General features: G+C 40.7%; 1 protein-coding gene across 2 annotated transcripts in view; it reads left to right on the forward strand.

Moving 5' to 3' along the window:
• LOC148429481 (netrin receptor UNC5C-like) overlaps positions 1-27464 on the forward strand; it is a 185478-nt gene that overhangs the window by 123475 nt on the left and 34539 nt on the right. For both annotated transcript variants that reach the window (XM_088419961.1, XM_088419970.1), the window contains exon 5: positions 24453-24633. In XM_088419961.1, coding sequence (XP_088276087.1) covers positions 24453-24633 — 181 coding nt within the window. The remainder of the gene's footprint in view (positions 1-24452; positions 24634-27464) is intronic.

A 27464-nucleotide genomic window follows, 5' to 3' on the forward strand; every position in this document is an offset into this window, starting at 1 on the left:
AAACTGAGCCACAAAATCAGCATGTTGTCGGGGCCCAGCCAGAAGCTGGTGATAGCTGATGACCAGCTGGAGTCTTGCTGGAGTCAGCAGCTCCAGCAGGGCAACAACGGCATTACTCTTGCTTGGTGGCTTTGGCTCAGTTGATAGAGTCAGTTGCCCAGTGACCAAAGGGTTGAGTATCAAAAATCTTGGCTACTTTGTTTAGCTTTTGCCGTTGCTGCTGTGAATACGCACGAAAACCATGCTGGTCTACCCTCCGTTGCAGAGTTATGCCTTACTGAATCACACAATGTAACATAATCATTAGAAATAAACAAAAAGGTTTTCAAATCCACCTCGAGACATACCATTAAAAACTTCTCAAAACTAAAAAGTGTTTTACTTTCATCACCGATTGCCACACTGGAAAACCGCTGAAAAAGTCAGAATTTCTTCTCGGAGTGAGACTTGCGTGAAAGTATGTTGCGACAACTCATCAGCGATGCAAAGATGAGAAGCTTCAAGTTACATTTAAATGTCCCCTGAGAGGCAATTTGAGTCTATAGCAAAAGTTACCCTATGACTCCAGAATTGGAGTGTGTATTTGACTTTTCTACATGGGTGAAAAATACCAACATGTTTCTTCTAATCTGTGGAGACAAACTCAGTGCCTAATCAAAATAAATTCAAGAAAGTTTTTCTTTGTTTTTAAAATATTGACTTTCCTAAAAACAGCATGGAATCAAGTCAAACACATCATGTCACACCACTGCGGCTAATTATCACCCAGGTCTTGCTTTTGTAGGCTGGTCCAAAATTTGTTCGTATTTTAGATCTTATAATTAAGTAATAATAAAGGCCTTTTTTCTCAAAAATGTTTCGTTTATACGATGTCTGGAGAGTTCATCTGAAAGGTTCTCTTGCATGTTCTACTGACCCTTCAAGGGAAATCAGCTCCACTGGGCATGGTGTACTTTGCCTAACCGTTTACATTGCATATTGATCAAGTCAAGGCTATTAGTTCTACAATTGATTATGAACATTAACATGATGAGGTCATGGCTTCTTGGCATTAAAATATTATCGCCACCTCACAGTGCTAAATAACATGAGATGTTATTGGACAATTCAGGATTGTGTCAGTGTCCACCTCCACAGAGGTTTTTATATATATATATATATATATATATATATATATATATATATATATATATATATATATATATATATATATATATATATATGTATATATATATGTATATATATATATATGCACTCATTTTAGTAAACATATCCTATTGGCTCTCAATAGTTTTTGTACCTAACGAGTCTGAGGTAGTGTCCTGCGTTCAGCACACACACACGCACACCCATTTATATACTGTATATACACACACATACACACCTGCACATACTCATATTGTGAACCAAAGCTATTTTATGATTGTGTTCAATTTGCTCTCTTACTGCTGTCATAATGGGATCTTTTGGGCAAATGGATTGCTCCTCCGTCTGGCATCCACAGAAGCTGATGAGATGGATACGAGTCTTAAACCCGCAAATGACCTCTGCTTCAATTCACTATCTCGCCTCACTTTTCATTTTTAGGGCCCAAGAACAGGGCGGTGCCAAGGTGCTTTTGGAATTGTTGCGTTTATAAATGAATGCAGATGGTGGGTGTGGCTCAACTTGCTGAAAGGGCTCCTGCACATTTGACAATCATTTGAATCCTGTTGAAAATGTGTGTATTTTGGGGTTCCTGAACACAAACCCCAAATGTCTTACCATAATGCCTCTTTGAAAGGTCATAAATAGCCCCCAACATCAGTTTCACTGGGTGGCATGCTGGCAGACAGGTTAGCACGTCTGCCTCAGAGTTCACAGATCCCGGGTTCAATTCCCGCTTGCCCCGGCCTCTCTGTGTGGAGTTTGCATGTTCTTCCCATGCTCACATGGGTCTTCACTGGGCACTCCGGTATCCTCCCATATTCCAAAAACATGCACGGTAGGTTAATTGGACACACAAAATTTCTCTTAGGTGTGTTTGTGGGTTTGTCTCTGTGTGCAGTTGCAATTAGCTATTGGGTTGAGTGGTTGCAATTAGCTTGCAACCAGTCCAGGCTCTCCCCGTCCCCCGACCCAAAATGGCACCAGCTAGCCACCGATGCTACTGAGGATAAGTGAGGATGTAAGTGAGGTTAAATCATGTCTCTTGTCACAGTGCGTTAAAAAATATCCCAAGGCAAACATTTTGGCAAAAATTCATGGAGTGTAGCAAGTTTAATGACTATTCTGAAGGTTCACCTTGAAAAAACAAAGTAACCTGGGATTGAACAAGACATTGACAGTTTTAGGCAAATTGTATAGCACCCAGCGAACACCAATTTGAAGCAGGTCTTCGAGACAGATAGGCGATGACATCCCCAACATTTTTCTTTTTCCTTTTTGATCTAATGTGGGCGGAGCTTAACAGTGATCATTTCAAGGAGTTACCATTAAAAATGGAAAATGACCTCTTTCTTTTCCATACTTGTGAATGGCAGTTTTCTTGTAGCACTTGGTAAGAAAAAAAATGCCACCTGCAATTACAAAATCTAAATCTTTCACAATCTAGCATCGCCCAAGTGTTTAGTATTCATGGTTCAAATGGTAAATAGAGTGGACTAATATCGCGCTTTCTATACCATATGGCGATCAAAGTGCTTCACAAAGCCTCATATTCAGTAGCTCCCTCTTGAAATGGCAAAACATACCCCCAAAAACATCTTCTTGGCACGCCTGTGACTTTTGTGGCATAGCTTCTTGAGATTTTTAATTGATGTCTATTCATGATGGAAATGCCTACCGAATTTATTGTAGTGAAGTGATACTTGTTTTCTCTCAGGCAATTGCATCACAATACTATCCATGAAGGACGTGCCTACCAAATTTCATGTAGCTAAGTGAGACTTGTTGTCTCTCAGGCAATTGCATCACAACTGTGCTGATCGATGGTCTGACAGCTCTATCGCTCAGCATCTGAAGCTCCCCGGAGATGGTGCACGTTCAAGCGCGGGGGTTGAGATCCTTGAGAAACAAAAGTAAATCTCTTTAGGCCTCCCGCAGAAAGCCTTTTTAAAGCCGATGGTTAAAAAGCTTCGGGAATCAGCCGGGGAGAGTTCAGCAGTTCAACGGGAATGACTTACGGAGGATTGGCAACAAGTGCCAAACGTTCTCTGCTCTGTTTGTTGTTTTTGTTTGATTTGACTTTTTGTTTATTTATGGGGCACTTTTGTTTGTTTTTTGTGGGATTTTTTTTTTTCCATGCTGCGGGTACTGGAACCAAGATGGTGCTTTGAGGTAAAGAACATTTGGGGAAGTTTTTTGAAACTCAATTTTAACCAGAAGTGGCAAAATTACTGCAGTTAAGTCAAAGTATGGATGCTTGTCGAAACAAACAAACAAAAAATTCTGAATCATTTTCTTTTTCTGTGGTTAGAAAATGAAAAATACCAACTCTGTATTGTACTCACATGAAGTATAAATGTAAACAATAACTGTGCATCAATCCATCCATTTTCTCAGCTGCTTATCCTGATGAGGGGCACGGGCATACTGGAGCCTATCTCAGCTGTTTTCCAGCAGTACACCCATAGCAGGTTGCCTGCCCTGAAGCTGACTTGGTTTCTCGTTCTCCTATATTTTGTTGTTTTTTACATGTCTAATGGGCACTTGTCCCTGTCTTTTGTTTCGCTTTTGCAGCAGGAGGCTTTTGTTCCATTCCATTGTTGTTCTTTGTTAGCATCTCATTCCTACTACATTTAAGTGTGTTTTCTCAAGCTTCTAGTGTGCCAAAATAATAAGCAAGAAACTCCATGCCACAGTCTGAATGGAGAAAAACTCCATGTTTATATTCATGGAATCTGTTTCACTGCAGTATTTGTCCCCGCTTCAATAAAGGCCAACATGGGTAGAGGAGACCTCCTCATTCTTCTCCATTGTTGTTGTTTGTTATCATGCAAGCCTGTCCTAATATTTCTGTCAACCTTGCTGTAAAGCGACATTCCTTAGAAAGCAGCAGAGGGGCGCCTTGGTCTGACAGTGTGTAACATTTTAACTTAGAACCCAAAGCACAACAGTGACCCCAAAGGTCTTGCTCGGGGCCCACTAGACTGCACATAGCAGGTGTGTGTGTGTGTGTGTATATGTGTGTGTGTGTGTGTGTGTGTGTGTGTGTGTGTGTGTCATTGTGTGAGTGACTGGCCCAGCTGCAGAGAAATAAACACATCAGTGTGTGGTGACAGGCCTTTCCACGTGTCTAACCTTAACACAGACATTCACAAGCATGCACACAGACACTCAAACACCTACACGCACACACACACACACACACACACACACACACAGTGTCAGACAGTAACTGGATATACGTCTGGAGCCGGGTCAAGTTGCTGTCACATTCTTACCCACTCCATCCTCACCCTAAATTAGCTCCCTTGAATAATGGCTTTTGATCAACCTCCACTCGACCTTATCTGTTGCACTCTAATCCTACACTTGAACATTATGAACTTCTCATCAGTTGAATGGACAACACTGAGCAGGGTGATGCGGGTTGAGATGTCCGTTACCTGTGGCAACTTGGAGGCTATCACTGGGGAAAACCTGTCTGTCATTCAGCAGGATTTGTCAGGGTTTTAAGTGTCCTTGAGCAACACACAACAAGTGTTGTGCAGTCTATCCAGCTGCAGCTCCCAAGGCCGGTTTGCTGTAGCCAAGGCGTGGGAGTCAGGAAAAAAAAAAAAAGATCACTCAAAGAAATATGTGCAAAGACCACAACATTAGGCACATTGATATAACAGCCGTATAACCAACATAACAAAAACAATTTACAGTACATCGGCTGATGAGAATTACGTTATCCAATTCAAGCCAAAATAGATGTTTGCCTTTGCCCCATTAATGAAAAAACACACACACACACACACTTATTGGCAATTATTGACTTATTTCTTTTACATTATTGCTCATTACTATGTGGCAAGTTTATGCCACCATTATGCTAATCAATTTATTACGTTGAGCATACTGGTAGGCTCACTATTTGGCATGTTTGAGGAGCAACTACTCCAAGTTCATCTGTTGTGTGAAACATTTGGCTCACTCTTTGGTGAATTTAAGCCATTGTAAGTGGCTATTTTTTCTGTTACTGTTTTTTTACTGTTTTATCGCCGACTTTATTATTTGCTTGATTGTGGAATGTAGTCCACTCGGAGGAGTGAATGGTACAGGAATTTCTTTGTGCAGTATTACGATGCATATGACAATAAAACTCTTGACTTGTATTAGGCAAGTTCAAGCTACTGCTGAATTAGGAAATCCATTAAGAGTTTAGATTACCTCTGCTATGTTAGGAAATGTACTCTATTTTGTTTAGCATGGCATAATTGTCAAGCAGATTCAGTTTTTTACATTGTGTTTGTTTAGTGTTGTCAATAAACTGTGAGCATTGGGTTCATTATTTAGCAGGTTCATGATGCCCCTGTGGCAAAGCTATAGGGTATCTGCCACTATATTTGATCAATCAAAGCACTGCAACACAAGTAAATACAGTATAGGAGTCTTTGGCAAGCTCAAGCCACTGCTAACTTTGTAAAGCATTTACCTTATTATTTGTCAAGTACAAGCAATCGTAACATTAGTCAAGCTTTCCACTTATCTTACTTAGTTAAAAAGAAAAAAAAGTAAAACTAGTCAATCTGTTTTGATGACTTTATGGGCTTTATATTTGGCAAATCCAGGTCATTGCATCAATACTGTGACTATTCTGCGGCAATAAAGGGATGGCTCTTTATTTGAGATGATCTAGCAGCTGTTGCACCACTAGTCAAAAAAGGCTTTTATTTGATTCAAGTCCAAGCCACTGCAAGGCATGTTGTTACTGTATTCTATGAAGCACAGCCTCGCTATTTGGCACACATGATATTAATAATCACACTCTGTCAAGTGTTTGCTTACTATTTAGCAATCTCCGGCCATCAATGTATGTCAAATGTTGTCTCGCTGTTTAGCAGGTGCAATTCACTATAATATGTGTCACTTTCTATTCTGTTCCACATTGTCCCACTATTTTGCAAGTCCCGCCATCACCGCAACAGTATAAAAGTGTGCACCTGAGTGTTTGTGTGAAAGATTTCCTGGAAATGAAACAATTTATGTGATGCCTCCGTCCCTCTGAATAGATCCTTACCTTAATCCTCTTTGAGGGAGCATCGTAAACCCCCTGCACTCGTATTCTACCTCCATCCCCCCTACAACCTCTGTCAGAAATCATCACCGTAATCCGCAGATTAGTCGACAATCTCTTATTTATTCCCCATGCTGCCTGCTTGACTTAGAGACACGGTGTTAGGATTATTAAAAAAAAAAAAAAGAAGGCAAAAACAGTGTATCGATGCAGCGAAACAATTTACAAATGGAAGGCAGCGCCGCTTTTCGGGGGTTATTGTTTGCGAGGGAATGTACTGTCGTCTGGACTCGGGCCACATCAGAGAAGGATTATGATCATTATCTAATGGTGTGTATGCACATAAGTGGACAAACACATGCACAAACACGCGCACGTTTCCTCTTACTGGCCATCTTAACATTTGGCAAATTTAAGCCTTTGCAACACTAGGAAATTTATTCTGGTTAGTAGGGATGGGTTTGGACATAATTCCCACAAGACGAGATGTCTCACCAGATTGAGTGCATGAGAACGAGATGTAATTTCACAAAATTTGTAATATAAAACGCCTAATGTGATGTAAATGTTTTAGTTTTTGAAATATCTTCTTTTTGTTGCAGACTGCTAGATAATTAACGATCTAGTGTGCAAAAGTACGTAACATAAGTAGGAGTCATACTTTTTACAGGCTCATTTTTCAGCTGCAGCTGAGATTTTTCCTTTGACTGAATAGTTTGACAAAATGCATACATCTCATGTTAGCTGAAGTGTTGAGGATTTTGGTTTCACGGTTTTTACAAGCTGTTTTTTCTGCCAGTATTATTGACCTAATTTTCTTCAAGTCAAGTTTGGTGATTCACGGTGTGAATCACCACAGTTTTAAAGGACTTCACAGGTGAAAAAGAAATCATACAGAAAATCACACATACACAACGGCATCCCCTGAACAAAGCTCCCAGAGAAGGAAAAACTCCAAAACCCCATCTGGGTAAAATAAGAAACCTTCAGAAGGGAGCGCAGGTAGAATGAGCTTCCTTCCAGGCTCAACAGGTTGCACCAGATGCTGAGTGCTAAAAAGAACACATTCTGCCATATTAAGCAGTAAGTGTCCAATGCAATGATGCCTTGATGGCAGGCGATGCCATTGAGTAAGATCCTCTTCATAGTCTGACCCGTTGGGTCCATCCCAATAAAAGCGCCTCAAAACCCATATCAGCCGATCGGTGCAGGTCCGCATGGCAGAATTCAATTTGCCTTTTATCATCTTGCCCCCTCACCGAACCTGGAGAAAGGGGCAGGATGGAGAAGAAGAAAGCTTTAGTCAGACAGGCCCTTTAACTACATTTTTAAGTGTAGATATATGTTTTTGAAGATTTTTACTGAGGTGGCTGCGTGAACTTCCATAGGTAGGGCATTCCCAAGCACTGGCGCACAAATGGAAAAAGCCCGAAATCCAGTGGACTTCCATTTAGCCTGCGGGGTCATTAACAAACCAGCGTTTTGTGACTGAGGTTGTCGGGACGGAAAATCCTACCGATACTACTAAGTCGACAACACAGTAAGGAGCTAAGCCATGTCAAATTTTATAGGTAATTAACAACACCTTAAAATTACATCTCAAGTGTACTGGAAGCCAATGCAGGTCGGCTAGTATCGGGGTAATATGATCGAACTTTCTCGTCCCAGTCAAGAGTTTCGTTGCTGCATTTTGTACCGGTTGCAGGCTTTTGATGCAAGACATGGGAACTCAGAAAACAATAGTCAAGGTGGGACGTAACAAAGGCATGGCTTACTGTTTCAGCATCGCTAGGAGACCGAATAGGATTTTGGCGGTATTGTGAAGGTGAAAAAACACTGTTCTCATCGCGTTGTTAATATGTGTTTGAAAAGAGAGAGTTGAGTTGAATATCACACCGGGGTTTTTTTGCTGAGCAACTTTGGACAATAGTACAATTATCCAGGTTCAAAATGGTATTCTTTAACAACGGCTGGCGAGGAGCAAGGCCAATAACTAACACCTCTTTTTTACTGGGGTTGAGAACCAGAAAATTGGAAGACATTCATAGTTTAATCTTGGAAAGGCAGACCTCCAGGTTACGGCAATTACATGGATTTGTTATTTCTAAAGGCATGTATATCTGGGTATCATCAGCATAACATTGAAAACTATTATTATATTTACGTATAATATCACCAAGCAGGAGCATGTAGATGTTAAACAGTAAAGGACCAAGTACTGACCCCTGCAGGACACCACACATAAACTATTCAGAGCCAGCATTGAAATGAGAAACACGATGCGTACTTTCTGAGATGCAAGATCTGCACCGAGAAAGTGCTGACCCCGAGATACCAACATATGATATGATGATCAGTGGTGTCAAAAGCAGCACTAAGGTCGAGTAATAATAATAATATTGATGTATTGGAATCCATGGTTAAGAGAAGATCATTTGTCAATTTTACAAGAGGTGTCTCAGTCGAGTGGTTGGCCCTAAAACCTGACTGAAGGCGTTCAAATCTACTGTTATAAGCCATGTAATCGCTAAAGTGTTGTGCTACAACTTTCTCAAGAATGTTCTTAATAAATGGAAGATGTGACACTGGTCAATAATTAGAGAGATTCTCAGGACTGTGGCGAGGTCGCTTGAGTGGTTGAATGACGGATCTCCAGTAAAGTCAGCTGTGTTATAGCTGTGAATGACAAGTGGTGAATTGAACCAACTCAGTTTATTCATTCAACTGAACATGTTTCTCTATTGCTTGGTGGTGCTGTAAATTGACTGTTGTCAAATTCACTGCAGGCTGATTGCAGTTTGAACTAGGAAGATGCTGCAATAAACCAGGTAATCATGCAAGTCAGTTTAATTTTATTTCAGTAAGCAAAAAGGGGCGTGGCGGGCTGATGGAAATATGACAGACATTTGAAGGACATCTGACGTAATGTCTATACCGACAATTACAACGATGGATAAAAACAACAATTCCTACATTTTTAGTTCACCGTTTTCTTTAGCGATCTCATCATTCGTCAGTCCGTCGACAAAACGAGCATCTGTCGGCGACAGAATGACGGACAGTCTAGTGTTGATGAAGCGCCCACGGCTGGGTATTGGCAAATTCAACCAACTGCTCCACACACTTTCCCCTCACTTGCAACTCCACTTAAGATACACAGCTGCACATTTTTTCTAATGATACCTATTCTATCAATGATGTTGCCTTTATAAAGATATGTTTTTTTTGTTTTTTTTTACCCAGACTTCTAAAAGCACCACCAAGCCACATATTTATCTTGGCCTTCTTTGGCCAAAGTGCGTTTGGCTATTTCTTTCTGTCGCTAACAGGAAATGTACACTCGAACTAGCAATTAAGATGTCTGAAGACAGAAGCATCTCATTACGCAATGTTTTTGTTTCGTCACTGGTGACCTATTATTTTCTCTGCTGAGAATAAAGCGAGATTACAAGCCACTGATCACTTAATTGTATTTCTCTTTATCTTGAGGTTTGGCTTGGCTCTGTATTTGCCAAGCACAAGCCGCCACTGACAACTGTCAATCTATGATTATTGTCTGCCTCATTATATGGCAAGTGAAAGCAACTTAAGTATGTTATACACATCAGTGCCTTATATGCTATGAGTTGTTGGTTCATTGTTTACTAATAGTCTATGCAGTATTTGCAATTGATTTGGTAAGATGAAGCCATTTCTACAAGTCAATTTAAAATTTTAACCAATAGGCTCGCTCTTTGGCAAGTTTATACAACCCCTGCCTCACATTTTAAAGTATGCTGTTTATCAGTGCCACACCATTAGGAAAGTCCAATCCACGCCGCCTTTATGTTGTAAATAATAACTATTTCAAAGTAGTAAGTGTTATTGAGTTATGCATTGGCTCACTATGTGGCCAGTTCAAGTCTTTGCATTGCCAATATACTCAATATACCTCTTCAACTTTCAATGTAGTTTCCTGGCATCTCCAGAGAATAAAATAATATATACTAAGTGTTTGGTCAGTGTTTGTCGAGTCCCGCGTATTCAATTTGTTGACTCACCATTTGGCAAGGTCACACTATTGCATGCAATGTCAGTAATAATTGAATGGTAAAAGCCCTCACAGTGTTTTACAAAGGAAAACGTTAAAAGAAAATAAGTGTGCATCTTTTCACTCCTTTATTTGTCCATCTCCACTTTCCCAGCCCCAGGTGTCGCTTGCCCTTGTGCGCTTTTATTTTGTCTTTGTCACTTTCTGTCCCCGTCTTCCAGTGGCCTCCTCGCCGCCCATTTGACACTTTTCTTTCCGAGACAAATGTGCGGATTGACGAGCGACATGACAGTGTCGGCGGTGCGGCCTTGTCAAAGCGGCTGTACCCGCGCTGCCCTCGGCGGTCCTGACAGCGTTGTCACGGATGAATGAACACTGTGTTGTGACACATGCTGCAACACTGTCACACACAACACTTCTCGTGCAGTTTTAAATTCGTCACATTTTTTGCCATGTTTATGTTGAAGAAGTCGGGCGTGACAATGGAATTCGACAACTTAGTTCACCTAACATAGTTTATCACTGGGTTTTTACAACGAGAACATTCACTGTTATAAACGTGATATATGTGTGTGTAAAAGTAGTGTGAGTGATACAGACGACGCATGGTTTTATATGTATAAAAAGGCTTGTCTCACCATTTGGCAAATGCAAGACTGAAATATTAAGTTTAATGTTTTTATGGTTCCTTATTTAGCAAGCTCAAGGCACCTTTGTTTTGCTCGTCAATATGCACTGTTCAGGATTGGCTCACTATTTAGCAATTTCAAACCACTGCTACACTATTAAATCAATTGTGATAAGCGAAAGCTCACAGTGCGGTATGTTATAGGCCATGTAGTACATTAATCACCGTCTTAACTTTTAGAAAATTCAAGTCTCTGCTGCACTCATTCTTTTTTCACAGATTGGTCATTATTTGTCAAGTTCAGCCAAGGACTCGTCTACATGTAACCGCTTATTTAAATCCGCATAGTCTCCCCCTCGTCGTTGTTGTTTGTCGCATGTAGTCACTAGGCGGCAGTAATTCGCCAAATTCTGTCCAATCAGAAAGAACTTCGCCTCTGACGTCACCAGTATCTGCGTCTTTGGCGGGAAAAGAGTAGCGCAATGACGCAAATCTCCGTTCGAGCTGGTTACGTGCTACCACGAAACCGGAGGCTTGGGCCAATGTCCACGTTGGCCGGAGGTTTTGAAACCTTGATTTTGATGAAATATAAAAAAAGCCCAGCTACAAATAGGAAATAGGGCAAAACATAGCCATTTACTGGCCTTTTGCAACAACCGGCTAGGTGTAGACAAGGACCAAATCGCACCCGTTAATATGTATTTGCAAGTTCATGTTACTTGTAGAAGTGTCAGTCTATTTTGTTGTTGACTCTCCATACTGTGTTGCAAACTCAAGCCCTTGTAGCACGGAATAAATTTAGTCTATTAGTCACTGGCTCACTATTTGGCAGAGTCATGCCACCGCTACAATTGTCAATTTATGCTGTTAGTAGAGAGGCACCCTTGCAGATGACAGTAAGGCCGTGAAATGTTGCTCCATGCTTTGAAAGGCCGAACAATGAATACCACCTTGTGGAGCTGTCAGCATCTTTTCCCGAATGGCAATTGAAGCCAAAGCCATTCAGTAGCGGGCTGGTTAACAGCAGGAAATGTACTTATTCAATAAGTTACAAAACGATAAGTATGCTGTGTTATCTATGCAATCTGCATAATTTTATACGTTCAGATAAACCGAATACACTATTATCAGTGATGCTTGTTCTGATATCCTCTGCTAATGACATGAGCCACTATCGTCGTGATACAGTTCAAATCTATTCAAGACGACTTGTTTGCGACCGTGAAAAATGCAATATGATTGCTTATTTTTGCTGAGCTATGTTAACTACAACAACACTGCTTACAGCCTCTGATTGTAGTGAAATATTAGCTTATCAAACACTGCCGAGAAGTCGCTCCCGGCACTCTGGATGTGTTGATGCTTTCAAAAAGCTGCTTCTTCTTTTAAAGGTACAAAGAAGGCTGCGGGCCAAGCCAGTGTGACCTCGCGGAGACTGATGTACAGCATTTTGTGATAAATTCTCCCTTTATACTAAAAAGGAGGCATGGAGAAAATGAAATATGTCCCTCGGGGTGCCTTATTCAGCATTAAAAGACCTACGATTTAAAGCAGTACTGAGGAATATTTGTTTTGGTTCCCCCATAGTTGTGATCTTTACAAAGTTTATACAAGCTCTGCACCCAGCTCTTGACAAACATATTATAGCTGGCACGAATGCAACTTAGACCTTGGTGGGTTTTCTAATGCTGTACAGTTCCATCTTGCCGTACAGTAAGCTATTACAATGTCCGTGCATGTTGGCAAGGAGCACTGCTGTCCTTGATGGATTTTGAGATGTTTACTGAATGACAAAACCAATCAAGTTCCTAATATGTGACTCAATATTAGATGCACTCGTCTGTGGATGTGGCTCACGATCCAAGGTTGTTCTTGAGCGTTCTCTGTAAAGCACCTGTAAAAATGGTTTGTTATCACTTATGTTTGTTTTAAGTAGGACAGCAAGACACTACAAAAAGAGCCATCCGACCCACTTAATATAATCAGTAATAATAATATGATTATTACTGGGGGAAGGGGGGGTAATAACACTTATTTAGACATGGAAAGTCAATTAAAAAGGATTATAGCGTGGCCCCCAACTGACTGAGCCTCCTCACGCTTAATGATTATGAAGTGTCATCAACACTCCTTTGCTCTTGCACACTTGAATAACACATACGCACACACAAGGTTAGCTTCTCATTCATATAATCGAGTCTTAAACTAGTGTCATGTTCAAAGAGTAACTAATTATCTCCATTCATAGATGCTATCATTCAAATATAGACATTAATTGGCTCAAGATTTAAATTGGCTCACTTCATGCCACCGCTTTACCAGTCAATCTATTAGATACTGTGTTTGTCACTTGCTCTCAATTTAGCGAGTTCAAACAGCTGCCGCTGCAGCGCTAGTATTTTTTTTTTGGTTGTTTTTTAATGAATGGAATGAACACAATGAACACTAGCCAATGCCTACTTGACCCTTGGATAATTTTCTCCGACATCATTCTTGCAGTTTTTTAGCCAAGGGGTAACACACTCCTGGTAGTGTGATAACTGCATGTAAGTGGCCGTGCCATATTGAGCCGAGACATGTTGTCACCATCTGGGTGAAATTTCAGCTCCCGAGAGTCTTCTTTTAATGCATCCCCTGCAATGAGAAATGCCTTTGATGTAAAGATCAAAGGATTAGACAAAATACTGCACAAGGGTTAAATGATACAAATCTAATCTATTGAGCAATGACTCACTATTTGGCAAGTTCAAGTAAGCACCACAACACTATTCAATGCATGCTTATTGAGAATACAAAGAAAAATACCACCAAAAAAGTAATCATTGCCCAACATTGAAACGCTTTACTAGAATATACTTTACCCGTGAATCCACTAGAATTTGGCACGTTCAGAAAAGTGAGAGAAGAGAGAGCTAATGGCAGACCAGAAGAGGAAGTTGTTCATCTCAAAAGGAGGTCACACATACTGTACACACACGCGCACACACACTCACACACACCTAGGAGATTTAACACTCGTGCAGATGTTTCCCGTGATCTATTGGACTCATCCTCTCGTGTCAACATTCAAGAGTAAAGAGAGCGAGTGTGAACAGGTAGAGGCAGAGATGGATGGCGACCAATCTTAAGAGAAGGTCGGCGGCAGGGAGACAGAGAGAGAAAAGAAGTATTTCCACGGCAACCGGTGACGAGCGATAGCGCGTTAGTGAGGAGGTGATTATGGAGGAGGAGGAGCAGATATGTGTGGGTGATCCATTAAGACACTGGAGACAATGTCAACATGGAGGAAGGAAGGAAGAGAGGAAGAAGAAAGGAAATGAGAGAGGGATGAATGAAAAAGATAAATGAATGGTGGAGAACGGGCTGGATTTCCATACAATGTGCACAATTAGGAAAAGAAGGATGGAGTTTGCTGAGTGGGGAGAAAAGGTGCGCGTGCGTGTGTGTGTAGGTATGCGTGTGTGAGAGTGTTTGTGTGTAAAGCAATGCGGATGTAATCTATTATAAAATAAGAAGTGGGAATTTATCTGTCCTCTCTTCATGCTATTTCCTCTATTCTTTTCCTCACCTCAATGGTCTTTTCTCTGCCTAAAGTCTTTTTTTAACATCATTTTTTATTTCTCTACTTTGATCATATCCCTTTTTCCCCTCATTTCTAATCTCGTCTAATTCTACGACCATTGTTTTTTCTCCACTGTTGCTCAAACTTTTCTTCTGTTCAGGGATCACCAACCTTTTGGAAACTGAGAGCTACGTCTATGGTACTGACGCACAGATGGGAAATCCAGGTCCAGAAATTAAAAAAAAAAAACCCTGCCACGGTTTGGCTGTAGCCACAGGTGCTTCTAATCAACTTGCAGTCAAATGAGCTTGTTAATCACATCGGTGACCCTGCATTAGATCATCTCTGTTTCTCTGCTTAACTTCTCCTCTCATTCCTCTTTCATCCCTCCTGGTCTACTGTATTTCCTCCCCTAGCTTATCTCCTCTTTCCTTTCATCCCCCCTTTCTTCTAACATTGCATTTTTGTATTTATTTCCTTATGTTGTGCTCTTTCCTCTCCTCCACTTTCCTCTTTTTATTCTCCTCTCCTTCCATCTTTTACCTCCCCTTTCCATCTTTAGTCATTTCCTTTCTTCCGCTCCCCACTATTTACACTCATCTCTTCTTACCTGCTTTTCATCCCTCCTTTTTCTCTCCTCATTCATTTCTTCCTTTCTTAACCTCCCCTTTCCTTTTCCTATCTCTTTTCTCCACTCTTCTCCTTCCCTCCTATTTCCTCTCTCATTTATCTCAGCCGCTCTCCTTTCACTATTTCCTCTCCCGGCTGGTCTTTTCCCCTTTATATCTCCCGTCTGCCATCCCTCTCTTCATGGTTAGCACTCAGCAGCAAAGGTGCTGCTTTTTGTGCCTTACACAAAACAAAATGCACTGTTTTGACGTACAGCAAAGACACGGTCGTTAACAGTCGGCAAGTTGATGTTGCTGACATAAAATAACACTCATGTATCATGTGTTTGTGTGTATGTGAGCCATACATCTTTCATTAGCGGTGCAGCAGCTGGGTTATAAATAGGTGTCTAAAGGCACGTCCCAGTCCAAGCGGGTGTCCTCATGTGTCCTAGTTCTGTCTGTGTCGGGACACCTTGGAGAGCGCTGGCATCATTCTAGTCACTTTGGGAATTGTTTGCTTCCTTATCCACTGTATTTCCCCACGCTATCTTTTTTTATTTCGCCTTGTGAGGCACTTTGAAGAACACACCACGCTGTAGCTGTGCTTACAGTATGCGCGCGCCTCCGAGAAATATATTCCCGTCCATTTCAATGCTTTATTCTACTCGATGATACAAAATGTATGAGCTCTGAAGAGACAGTTTGCTGGGAATGAATTGACTAATTTTACAGAATTAAATGTCATGCGTTTGGTACTGCACCTGCATACATTACTGTGATTGGTGCATGAACAATGAGTGGTAAAAGAATATGTGGGTCTTTAAAAAAAAAAAAAATTGTCATGACAACTGTATTCTCATAAAAAGTGATATAGTCCTTTGTTGGAAGCCTTTCACATTTTTTTTGCAAATTGATATTCTAATTTTGGCATTTTCATTCAATCGCAATTGTGCTCATAAAAAAATACTTGAATTTTTTCTTTTTTTGGGGGGGGGCAATGTGAATTCTTAAGAGACTTATACCCGCATAACTCAAAACCCAACCAATTTTTCCACATATCTGTTTTTTGAATGACATTAATTTGAATGTGAAATAAGTAATATCATGTCATTTACAAGGCTTAAAATGATTATGCATACCTTTTAATTCGACATAGTAAGCATCTGTTTTGCACTTTCAAATGCACTTTTGTCAAGCACCGCCTTATTGCCTCTTTATTGTCTACAATGAGGGTGCGTGGACAGCAGGTGAGGGGAGAAACACAGTGAATAGCAACCGATCCATGCACTGATCTCGCCATAGTTTTCACTTGAGTAAAGCAGGTTTTCAGCAAGGCATGTCTTGAGACCTCCATTTCAAACAAATTGGACGGGTCCAAAGATGATTACCCATGAAAAAGTCATTAAGATGTTTGCACAAATGACAAGCAGGAAGGAGAGGACATCTGAGACTTAAATGGGAGGAGCTATTCGGCGTGTTAAATAGTGATGATGACTTTTAGGGCTTTTTGACGAATTCACATCTCATTGTTGCAACGTTAGTTCCAGCATTTGCGTCTACGCATGCGCATACATTGCCTCACACCTGTCTCGTTTCCGTCCCACCCCTTCCCCCTATAACTGCAACAGTATGCTATTCATATATGATTGAGAAATTTTAAATTAAATTATAAAAGAACCATTATTTCATCATTTTATTAACGTTTTAGTAAAATTCACCCAAATTGAAGTAAAAAAACGAGCGTCGACTTATTGTACCAGGTCTTAATTCTCATCGTTCTGTAATTTGTTTTGGTTTTATTTAATTATTTTTCATTTTTAGTATGCCCCTAATAGTCCTCCGTACAATAGGCATCAGTTGTAGTCGCTATGGCAACCCAGTAATGTCAGCGTACTTTAATTGGATCTTTATGTCACTCTCAGAGATCTCATTAATTAAGCTGTCAGCACTCCCCTGAAATCCCACCATGGCGCTCAACTAACCTACGTTGCGTTGTTGCAGCCACCGTCCATTTGGAGCGCGTCGCCAGGGCAGCGGGACGGTCCACAATCGCCCCCAGAGACATAGGCACATATGGCCAATTAAAATGGACGTCAAATGGCACATTCTCACTTCATGAAAGACACCTGGGCCGCTGTCGTCATTAGCTTAATGTTGCTTCAAATGTAGCCGAGGGTATCTTATCATATTTTACACCTGTAATTTAGGCACCTGAATTTCATCAGCTCATAGTAAACCGCACCCGGTTCAGTGCAATTATAGAGAAGTTCATAAGCCAAGGCACTTATAACTCAAAGCACCACTGTATGCAGCAGGAGATACTGTATATTTGTATCCATAAAACAAAGGTATTTATATATTTTTTTAATTGCTCAATTTGTAGATGTCACTTTGCATTGAAATTTTTGCGATGTTTCAAATATATTATGCACATATCTTATTCAAATGCTAAAAAGTGCGAGCGTGAATGACGAACTTCGATATTAGCTGAATTCATGCGCGCCATTGGATTAAATTTCTATTAGCTTTCCCCGATTGAGTTTGAAGAGTGTTGATTAGGCAGTAATGGCCTTTGTTAGCTCACTAATGAAGGGCTTGATTACTATTCTACTTAGCGCCACACATTGGGATGCGCCTGATGTGTTTGCTTAGCATCTGTTTGCGATAACATATACACACACACGCAATTGTCTTTTTATTCGCTGAGGAGAGGTGATGCGAGTGGAGGCGAAAGACGGATGGTGTTGGCTTGGCAGCACTCATCTCTCACTCCCCTCCCCAGTTCTGTCTTTTCTGCTGGGCGCATCCTCGCAAGTGACTCCACTCTGTCCGTTGTATTTTCTTAATACCTCCATCACCTTCCGAGACTATTTCTGGCCCCTCGTGCTTTTCGCTCTCTTTTTCAGCTCTTGCTTTCTTCTTTTCCCACTGACTGAACTTTGCCCCCCACCTCTTAAGGACTGGCATTGTGTTTGTCCATCAGTAAAAGTGTGTGTGTGTGTGAGCAGGAGGACTGTTTGCACTATTGTATTGTAGTTCATCATTCAGGCCATCGTTATATAGTTTTTGTTTTTTTTTTTCTTTTGCAAACGTAACATGTCCAAGAAAAAGAGTGCGCTGCAACAGTTCCCCTGTGATGGATAAAATGGGTGAATTTTTTTGCTTAATTCATATTTATCAGAATGCCATGTACTCGTCGGGATGTATATTACATTTTGTGAAAAGCATTCTAGACTTCCCTTTAAGCAATTACTTTGCGGGAGATTTACAATACAGTATGCTTACCGTTACGCAGTATTCAATTAGAAATGTTAACACTGTAGCAGTGATGATGTAATTGAAGTCATTAGTTAGTGTATACTATACTATGTTCTTTTTGTGTACATGTTTTCACGTAAAGAGGTAGACATTTTGAAGTGTTGATATAGAAATTAAACCTGTTCTTGTCAGTGGGAAGCCACATATCCATATTTTGTGTCGCTCTGCAGCTTCACAGCATTTGTGAGATAGTACATGCTTTTCATTGGCCAATAACAACACATCCTTTGCCATAAATTCGTGTGTCCCCCAACCTCTGCCAGGGAAAAACTCACACTTTTTTTCTTCAGTTTAAAATGATAATTAGTATAATAATACCACCGAGGGCTAATTTGGATAAGTTTGCACGTATGGAAGTTGGTATGGCTCCTCCTCCTCTCGCACCTCCGCATCCCGGCATTCGAGCGTCATTCTGGCATGAAATGAAGTGACAAATCTTCCAGGGTGGCGTGTTGGGACTATTAGAGCGCTCCACACCCGCTCAGTACCCATCCACTTGCACGCACGCGCGCATACATAAATGGGCAAGGCTAATCACTGGCGGAGAGAGCTCTTTAAGCCACTCGGCTGTGGTCTTGCGGGGATGGAAATAATACAGCTAATCAAGGGGGATGATCCTCAGTATCAACACTTCATTTTCAGTACAGTGTGATTTGCAGGTGGTGGAGAGTCTGGTGAAAGCGCTCTTTTGTGTGTTTTGTCATTTTATCTTCACGTTGCCACATTTTAGTATTTGTTCAAATCTGAATCTGACTTTTTTTTTTTTTAACTCTGCCAATTGTTTTGCCTTTGAAAGATTCACATGATGTTCCTCTTTTGCGACAGACTGTGATGTACTTGCTCGCAAAGCTTTTTGCCTTGCGGAACTTTTATTTTTTTTTCGGCGCTCCCCAGTGCAACAAAATATCTCTATATCGTGGCCTACTTTTATCCAAGCCAAGCCTTTGTTCCGCCACCACCACTAAAAATGCAAGAGGATAGAACATGCCATGCATTAACGCTTTCCCTTTTGCCTTTGCCTTGATCCTGCACAGCTGGAGATGGGACTGTTGTCCTTAGAGCAACAAAACATGAGCAAGTGTTTGAATTAATCGTACCAGTTTTTGGCGAAATGAAGTACAGTTGTGAAAAATAACATGTAGAGTTCTGCTGTTAAATCCGCTGCACACCAGGCGACGCATCCATTCCCAACTGAACCGCTCGCTTCATATACAGAGCTACTAGTTTTCACGAATCACCAGTGTGGAAGCGAGCTTCAGCTATGCCATTACACGAGAGGACTGCTCTCAATCTCTTGTCTCTGCAGTCGTGCAAATATTGCAGTTGCTAGAAGCTGTTTGTTTGGTACTCCTACTTTAATTGAATTTTATGACTGACACATCAAAGAAAAAAGAACAAAAGTGTGTTTCGGAAAAATTTTGATGTTTTAGATTGGATAGGTGTCCAAACTCATCCACACAGACCAACAACCATTCACACGCCCAATCAGACCTAAGGACAATTTAGTGTATTCAATTCACCTGCCATGCGTGTTTTTGGCGTGTGGGAGGAAGCCAGAGTGCCTGAAGAGAACCCACGCAGGGTCGGAGAGAACATGCAAACTCCACACAGGAAGGCCGGAGCAGTTCCTAATCCCTTCAAACAAAAATACTTAAATGAAGACAAACATTCCGGTCAAAAACCGTGTGGCTCTGGTCTGTAATCAGTCTCAACTGCCACCTGTGATGTAAGCCCCATGACTCTTAAAGGCCCAGGGTCAGGCACCTCTCTCCTTCGCTTAAAGGGGCAGTAACATAAATTTCCATGTCATTGAAAACAACCAACAAAGAAATAACTCTCCATCCCTTGACCATACAACAACACAAATTTAAAATGATGCTGTTCACAGGATCAATAAATTATTCCAATGCTGCTAATTGGCTCCTACACTGGCCCTTGAGGACCAGGTTTGGACACCCCTGTTTTGGATGTAAGCCTGGCAAAATACAAGTTCAAGGTCAATGAAACTAAACAGGCTTAACGTTGGACAATATAAGATTCATGCCTCCATTTCATGAAAATAAAGAAATGTAGATTTCCAAGGTGATTTAACAAATGTTTTTTATAAACCTGCGTCACACAGAGCAACAACACATAAGAACCCCGCTTGAAGGAGTACCACCTTCCTTCTATACTCTATGAAGAAAACAGAAAAAAAATGCTTAAAAGTCTGCTTTGTTGTATAGTGATGAAGCCTGAAATCGCAGGGGAACACGTTATACGCAGTGATGATTAAAGTTTATTACTGACTGAGCAAAACCATGTTCTTTTGAAAATAATGTCGCGTGATCCCTTTGTTCAAAGAAAAGAGGAGTGGACTCTTTGTGAACCTTTAGCAAATCCTGTATCAGTTGAAACCAAGGCCAAGGCTTGAGCTTGTGTGTGTGGTATGAGCATGCGCGCGTATGTGATTGTATCAAAGGCTTCGGGTCATGTTTGTGTGTCTTGTGCCTAACGTTGTGTGTCTAAAGTGGGAAGACAGGTGATGCTGGGGTGAGAGTTAAAATAACAAATACACCATCCCCCCCAAGACTGACTTGATCCAATCAGCCACAGTCTGCTATCTTACACACAAAAAACATGCACACACACAGTGGTTTCCACCAGCTGGGGCTAATGATGCGATGGCTGTGGTGGTATTGCCACCACATGGGGCCTTAGTTGTCTGAGTCCAAACATGGGTCCTGCATGCTAAAATGAAAAGAATGCACTACAGCTGTGATAGAGCAAAGTTCCACTGGCATTGTTTTGCGTCATCTTGTGTCTGTTTCATTTGAACCGCCGACTCGGAAAGTGCTACAGTAAGCAAGTGCAAGAGCGGAAGGTTGCCGGGGTTAATTGGCATTGAAGTTCAAATTACTTTTTAAGTGCAGGAGGCATGTTTGTTCTCATTGATTTTGCTGACTGGGAGTCATTTATAAACAGTGTTTGCAGGGAGGGGAAAAAAACTCGGAGCTAATGGAGTAGAATATCTCAACACGTGCATAAAGCTACCCTTACAAAAGAGTTGTTTGTGAAAGTGAAGGGAGGAAGAATTGAGGGTGGGTGGGGGGGTGGTTGGGGGGGTGGGTGGATGGATGGATGGATGGATGGATGGATGGATTGGATGGACAAAAAGGTGGACAAATGGATGGATGGATGGATGGATGGATGGATGGATGGATGGATGAAATAAAGGTTGGATGGATACACAGAAGAAAGGATGATGGATGTGTGGATGGATGGATGATGGATGGGTGGATGGATGGATGATGGATGCATGGATGGATGAAATAAAGGTTGGATGATAAAAGGAGGGAAAGAGGGATGGATGATGGATGTGCAGACAAATGGGTGATGGATGGACAAAAAGGTGGGCAAGTGGATGGATGGATGGATGGATGGATGGATGGATGGACAAAAAGGTGGACAAATGGATGGATGGATGGATGAAATAAAGGTTGGATGGATACACAGAAGGAAAGATGGCTGGATGATGGATGCACAGATGAAAGGATGGATGGATGGATGATGGATGCATGGATGGCTGGATGGATGAAATAAAGGTTGGATGGATAAACGGAGGGAAAGATGGATGGATGATGGATGTGCAGACAAATGGGTGATGGATGGACAAAAAGGCGGGCAAGTGGATGGATGGATGGATGGATGGATGGATGGATAGATGGATGGATGGATGGATGGATGGATGGATGGATGGATGGATGGATGGATGGATGGACCAAATAAAGGTTGGATGGATACACGGAGGGAAAGATGGGTGGATGATGGATGCACAGATGGATGGATGGATGGATGGATGGATGGATGGATGGATGGATGGATGGACGGATGGATGGATGGACGGATGGATGGATGGATGGATGGTGGATGGAATAAAGGTTGGATGGATAAACGAAGGGAAAGATGGATGGATAGACAGAATAAGGTTGGATGGAAGAATGCAGTAAAAGACAGATGATGGATGCATTGATGGATGGACAGATGAAGGAATGGATGACAGATTGACAGCAGGATGACTATGTCAGTTCGCTGTTGTTCAGTGTACTTCCTCTTGAAAGTCCTCATATTTTTAGACAATCCAAAAAAGCATTTTCCTTCCCATTTGTGCTGTACGCAGGCAGCATGTTCCAATTTCTTGTTGTTGAGCATACGCTTTAGCTTTATATTAGAAAGCAAAAGGTCAAACAAGCAGCTTGCCATCATCCGCAGTATCAAGTCTGTGAAGAGGAGCATCAAGTTGCAAGAAAATAAATACCAGCACAATAACACCAGGCCTGTTTTCCTCCCTTCCCCACATCTGAGATTTCCATTTCCTAACGTGAAGCGAGAAGGAAATTAAACAATGTGAATGGAACAACGTCGCCATGAACATTTATGCCTCTGCCATAAAGTTCGGACAGGCTGAATTTACGAGGGTTCGCCGCCGTAAATACTGCGCTCGGGAAATGTGATTAGGCTCATAAATAGGATATTCCCTGCTGTCCTACCCTTCACCCAAGGAGCCATGTAAAAGCATATGTTCAGGACACTCGCCTGCTTTTCTCAGTTGCCAGCCATCTGTGTGGGATCTTTTAAGATATTTACATTTACAAGTCTGCCTTATAAAAGTTTAGATACAATATTGATTTCATAACAAACAAAAACATTACAAATATAAATCAAATACATTATAGTCACTAGAGATGGTGATGATTAAACATGTTAATGCGTACCGATTGCTCGACGCATACTTTGCTTATTGAAGTAGACTGTAATATGTTTTGATCTGACCAACGAGCCAGATGATGTAAAGATTATAATGTCATGGAAGGTCAGAGATGATTGGTTAAAATATAGACAGATCGTACCAATGCAGCGTAGGCAGACGAGTTACAACACGGCCATCCGTCCGTCTGTCAATATCGGGCATAATTTTGTTATAAGAAACAATGTGTTTTGAGTTCTCGCCTTTTCGTCATTTTGTGTCATTGTATGTTTCAGTGAGCTATTTCAGTAAGTCTCACAATCCCATGCCTGAAAAGACACACAGTAAGCATGCTATTTTGGTTTTAAGCACACATCATTTTAGGATTACTTCAGCCATTTACAGGACTATTCAAAATCGGACTTCTCCTATAAATTTTGTCTGGATATCAAATTTTAACCACATATCTTGGGCAAATGAATGGTCCTGATTTATAAGAAGTTTTGTTTTGTTTGGGGCTTTTTTGCCGCTTTTTCGTCAAAGGTTGATGACTGACCATAAAATACCAACTTCTGACACAAAAATGTCTGAGTCAGACAAAAACATCATCTGAAGCCAAATTCACTTACTGTAACTATATATTTGGTTGACATGTCTATATTAAAAAAAAACAAAAAAAACCTCATGGACCCTGAAAAGACACAAAAAAGTCTACCATTTTGATCTGAATGGGCTTTTTTCTGGAATCTTCTATAGACTTTGTCAAAGATTGCCTATTTCTAGCAAATTTGAATCATGTTCAAAGGATAGACCTATCAGGCTAGAAAAGGTCCAAGTTGTAAATGTAAATGTCTTCTGTAGCTGGTGATACATACGTAATCAGATTTGCCCCATGTATTCATCATGATTAGACCTAGAAAAAAAACAAGCAAAAAGTAAGTAAGTGTTATTTTGGTGTGAATGAGCCATTTTTGGGATATATGTCCTTTTCAAGGGGTCATGCAGAAGCAAACTTTCTCTAGGGATTATATGTGATTGATACCAAATGTGAAGCGTTTCTCCTTGACAGATTAGTGACACTGTGTGTTGGGAAAGCTTGATGACTCACCTATGACTCAAGTTTTAAATCACAGCAAAATGTCTTTTGAAGCCAGTTTCAGCACACTACATGGTATTTACTTGTCACGTCTGACATGGAACACCCCAAAATAAAGGCTCCAACAACCCATTGCCATTACGATGACTTTTTGGCTGTAAAGCTGCTATTTTAGGGTAATTTTGGTTGTCTTGCCCCAGAGATGATGTCAAATCTGTTTAAATGCCAGTACCCTTCAAAAATACTGAACATAGCAACTGCTCTTCTTTCTGGCAGGTGGAGTGGCTGAAGAACGAAGAGGTCATCGACCCGGCGGAGGACAGGAATTTCTACATCACCATTGATCATAACCTAATCATCAAACAAGCGCGTCTGTCGGACACGGCTAACTACACGTGCGTGGCCAAGAACATCGTGGCCAAGAGACGCAGCACGACAGCCACAGTCATTGTTTATGGTAAGTGTCTTTACCCTATGGCAGAATTGACCTTCCGCATTGAAATTCTTGCTTTTCAGCAGTATATACTTAAATACAGTTGGCCAGAACCGTATTGATTATTAATCTCTTCCCATCCAGGATGTTTTGAGTGGTCGGGGTCAAACGTTAGATTAGTAGGTCATTTTTCTTTTTTTTTTTTTTCTCCTGGCTCGCTCTCGAGTGCAAACTGATCTTCTTCCAACTTTTGGGAACTATTGACCTATAATTGCTCAAGTCTCCTATTGATTTTTTTTCAAAGGATATACAGAGAGGTTGGAGGTAGCATATAAAACGTGAACTAAATGAAAAGATCGGTTGAGACAAAGGTCAAATTACTACTCAAAGTCTTTCATATCATATTTGGCACATGTAAAAAGTCCATTTCTTTTGTTTGCCATTCACGTTAGCATGCAAAAAGCGAACCCAATTGATTTACATTCTTACATTTTACCGATGATGATGAAATGGTCCTAGTGAGCACTTTTTCTCTGGCAGTTTTCAATTAATCTTCTTAAAACCTTTGGGAAATATTGCTTTTTAATTAATGCAAGAAGCAATTTGATTTAACATGGTACTACAGAGCACAATTTTCTTAAGATTTTGAGATAGTTTGCTTAAGACATTTAAAGTAAGTGATGTCAATGCTGAACTATTTAGGTAAAAGTCAAGAGTTTTTACTGTTTCAAATCAATTTTCTTTAAACCCTTGGGTAAATGCAATTTCATTTTAATGTAACAACCATACTGGGTTTTTTTTGTTTCATTTTTTAAATCAGATAATATGCCAAATATGTTTGACTAAGGTTTGCTGACGTCTGATATTCAGGTTAAGATGCTTTTCCAGGTGTGATCTTCAGCCAGTTTTCTTCAAAATACTGACTTCATAAAATAAGTTCAGTATTGATTTCCAAGTGACACATTTAGTGACAACATTTAGTGACATGGCTGTCTGGGTAGAATATTTGAATGGGTAGAATATTTGGCTTTATCAAAAGGTGAGGCAAGCAATCCACAGTTTTGATTTTATTCACACACACACACACACACACACACACACATATATATATATATATATATATATATATATATATATATATATATATATATATATATATATATATATAATATATATATATATATATATATATATATATATATATATATATAATATATAAATGTGTGAATAAAATCAAAACTGGATTTCTTGCCTCACCTTTTATACATACTTTCATGTTTTCATTGTGTGATTGTACATACTACAATATGCGTACAATAATAATAATACATTTCTCACATGTCACAAGCTGCACCCTTGTCTCAGATTTTGGCCAGAGGGAATAAAAAAGAAATGTGCATACAACACTCAAAAAAAGAAAACAATGCTCCGACGGTTCCCTCCAGTTTAACCACTTTTGCATCTATCTACTGAGTACTTCAATGAGAAATAACTGCGTGTCTGTGTTAGTGTGCGCTGCAACAGACAGACAGCCCGAGATGGAGTGGTTTGACACTGATGTATCCTTACAGAAAAAGATTGTTCAATCTGCGGTTCAATCTCCTCGGCTCCCCCCGAGGGCCCGGCTGATGCTGTTGACAAGGTGAAAAAGTTGTACGGATGCTAGAGGGATGTGGTGGATCACGAGGGGGATAAATAAAAGGATGGTGGGAAGGAAGCTCGGTGAAGAAGCTTGAATTGACCTATTTTTGTTGTACCTGATGGGAAGGTCCACCTTCCAGCATTGACCGACACATCCTATTAACCCCGTCTGTGTCACTAAACAGTTATTTTAGTCATGGCGGCGAAATGCAGTATGTGCCGTTCAAAACCAAGCACATTTTTGATGAAAATAGCTGTAAAGAATGTCTTTTTGGAGGCCAAGTCCAAATCAACAAAGCACTCAAATCAAAAGCAGTCACTGTGACACTGTATATCGTACACTCTTGACTAAAGATACTTATTTCCATGGCAACACCAACAAAATAGAATCGACTTGTAGCACACGCCGTTTGACATAGACACAACAGCTTTTTATCCACTCCTCCAATGATTTAAGTAGGGCTGTCACTGTCAAATCTTTTTGAAGATTGATTATTCCATCGGGGCAGCACTGCAGCATTCAAGAGTTGTTAGCACGTCCAGCTCACAGTTCTGAGGTCCCTGGTTTGCTTCCGGCTTCGTCCTTCCTTCGTGGAATTTGCATGTCCTCCCCGTGTCCACGTGGGTTTTCTCCGGGTACTCCGGTTTCCTCACAAAACATGCATGGTAGGTATATTGGACACTCCAAATTGCCCTCAGGTATGTTTGTGAGTGTGAGCGGTCATTCGTCTGTGTGCCTTACAATTGGCTGGTAACGAGTTCGGGGTGTGCCCCGCCTGCTGCCCAATGACAGCTGGGATAGGCACCAGCAATTCCCTTGTGATGCTAGTGAGGATCAGCGGTTAAGAAAATGGATGGGTGGGTTTATTATCCTGTCGATTATTTCATAGATTATCGAGTAATTGACCCTTTTAAGAAAGTCATTACAAATATATGAAGATACGTATACATTTCAAAAAAAAAATCATTATATTTATAACCTACTTATGTTCAACGTTGTGTTGAATTGAGAGGATGTAACTGTGTTGTAATTAGCATTTGCACGCTAGCAATTACATTTAAGGTCAACAAACATTTAGTAGTTAGTTCATATATATATTGCATCTGTACATCACATATAGGAACAGTGTCCTTAAAGTCATTTGATGCTTGTTGATGCTTCAACAATATTCCATGAGCACAGTTGTGAGAGGAGCTACCTGTTAGTTTCTATT

This window comes from Hippichthys cyanospilos, chromosome 1 (genome assembly GCF_059441005.1).
Source record: "Hippichthys cyanospilos isolate Australia breed blue-spotted pipefish chromosome 1, RoL_Hcya_1.0, whole genome shotgun sequence".
Classification (NCBI taxonomy): Eukaryota; Metazoa; Chordata; class Actinopteri; order Syngnathiformes; family Syngnathidae; genus Hippichthys; species Hippichthys cyanospilos.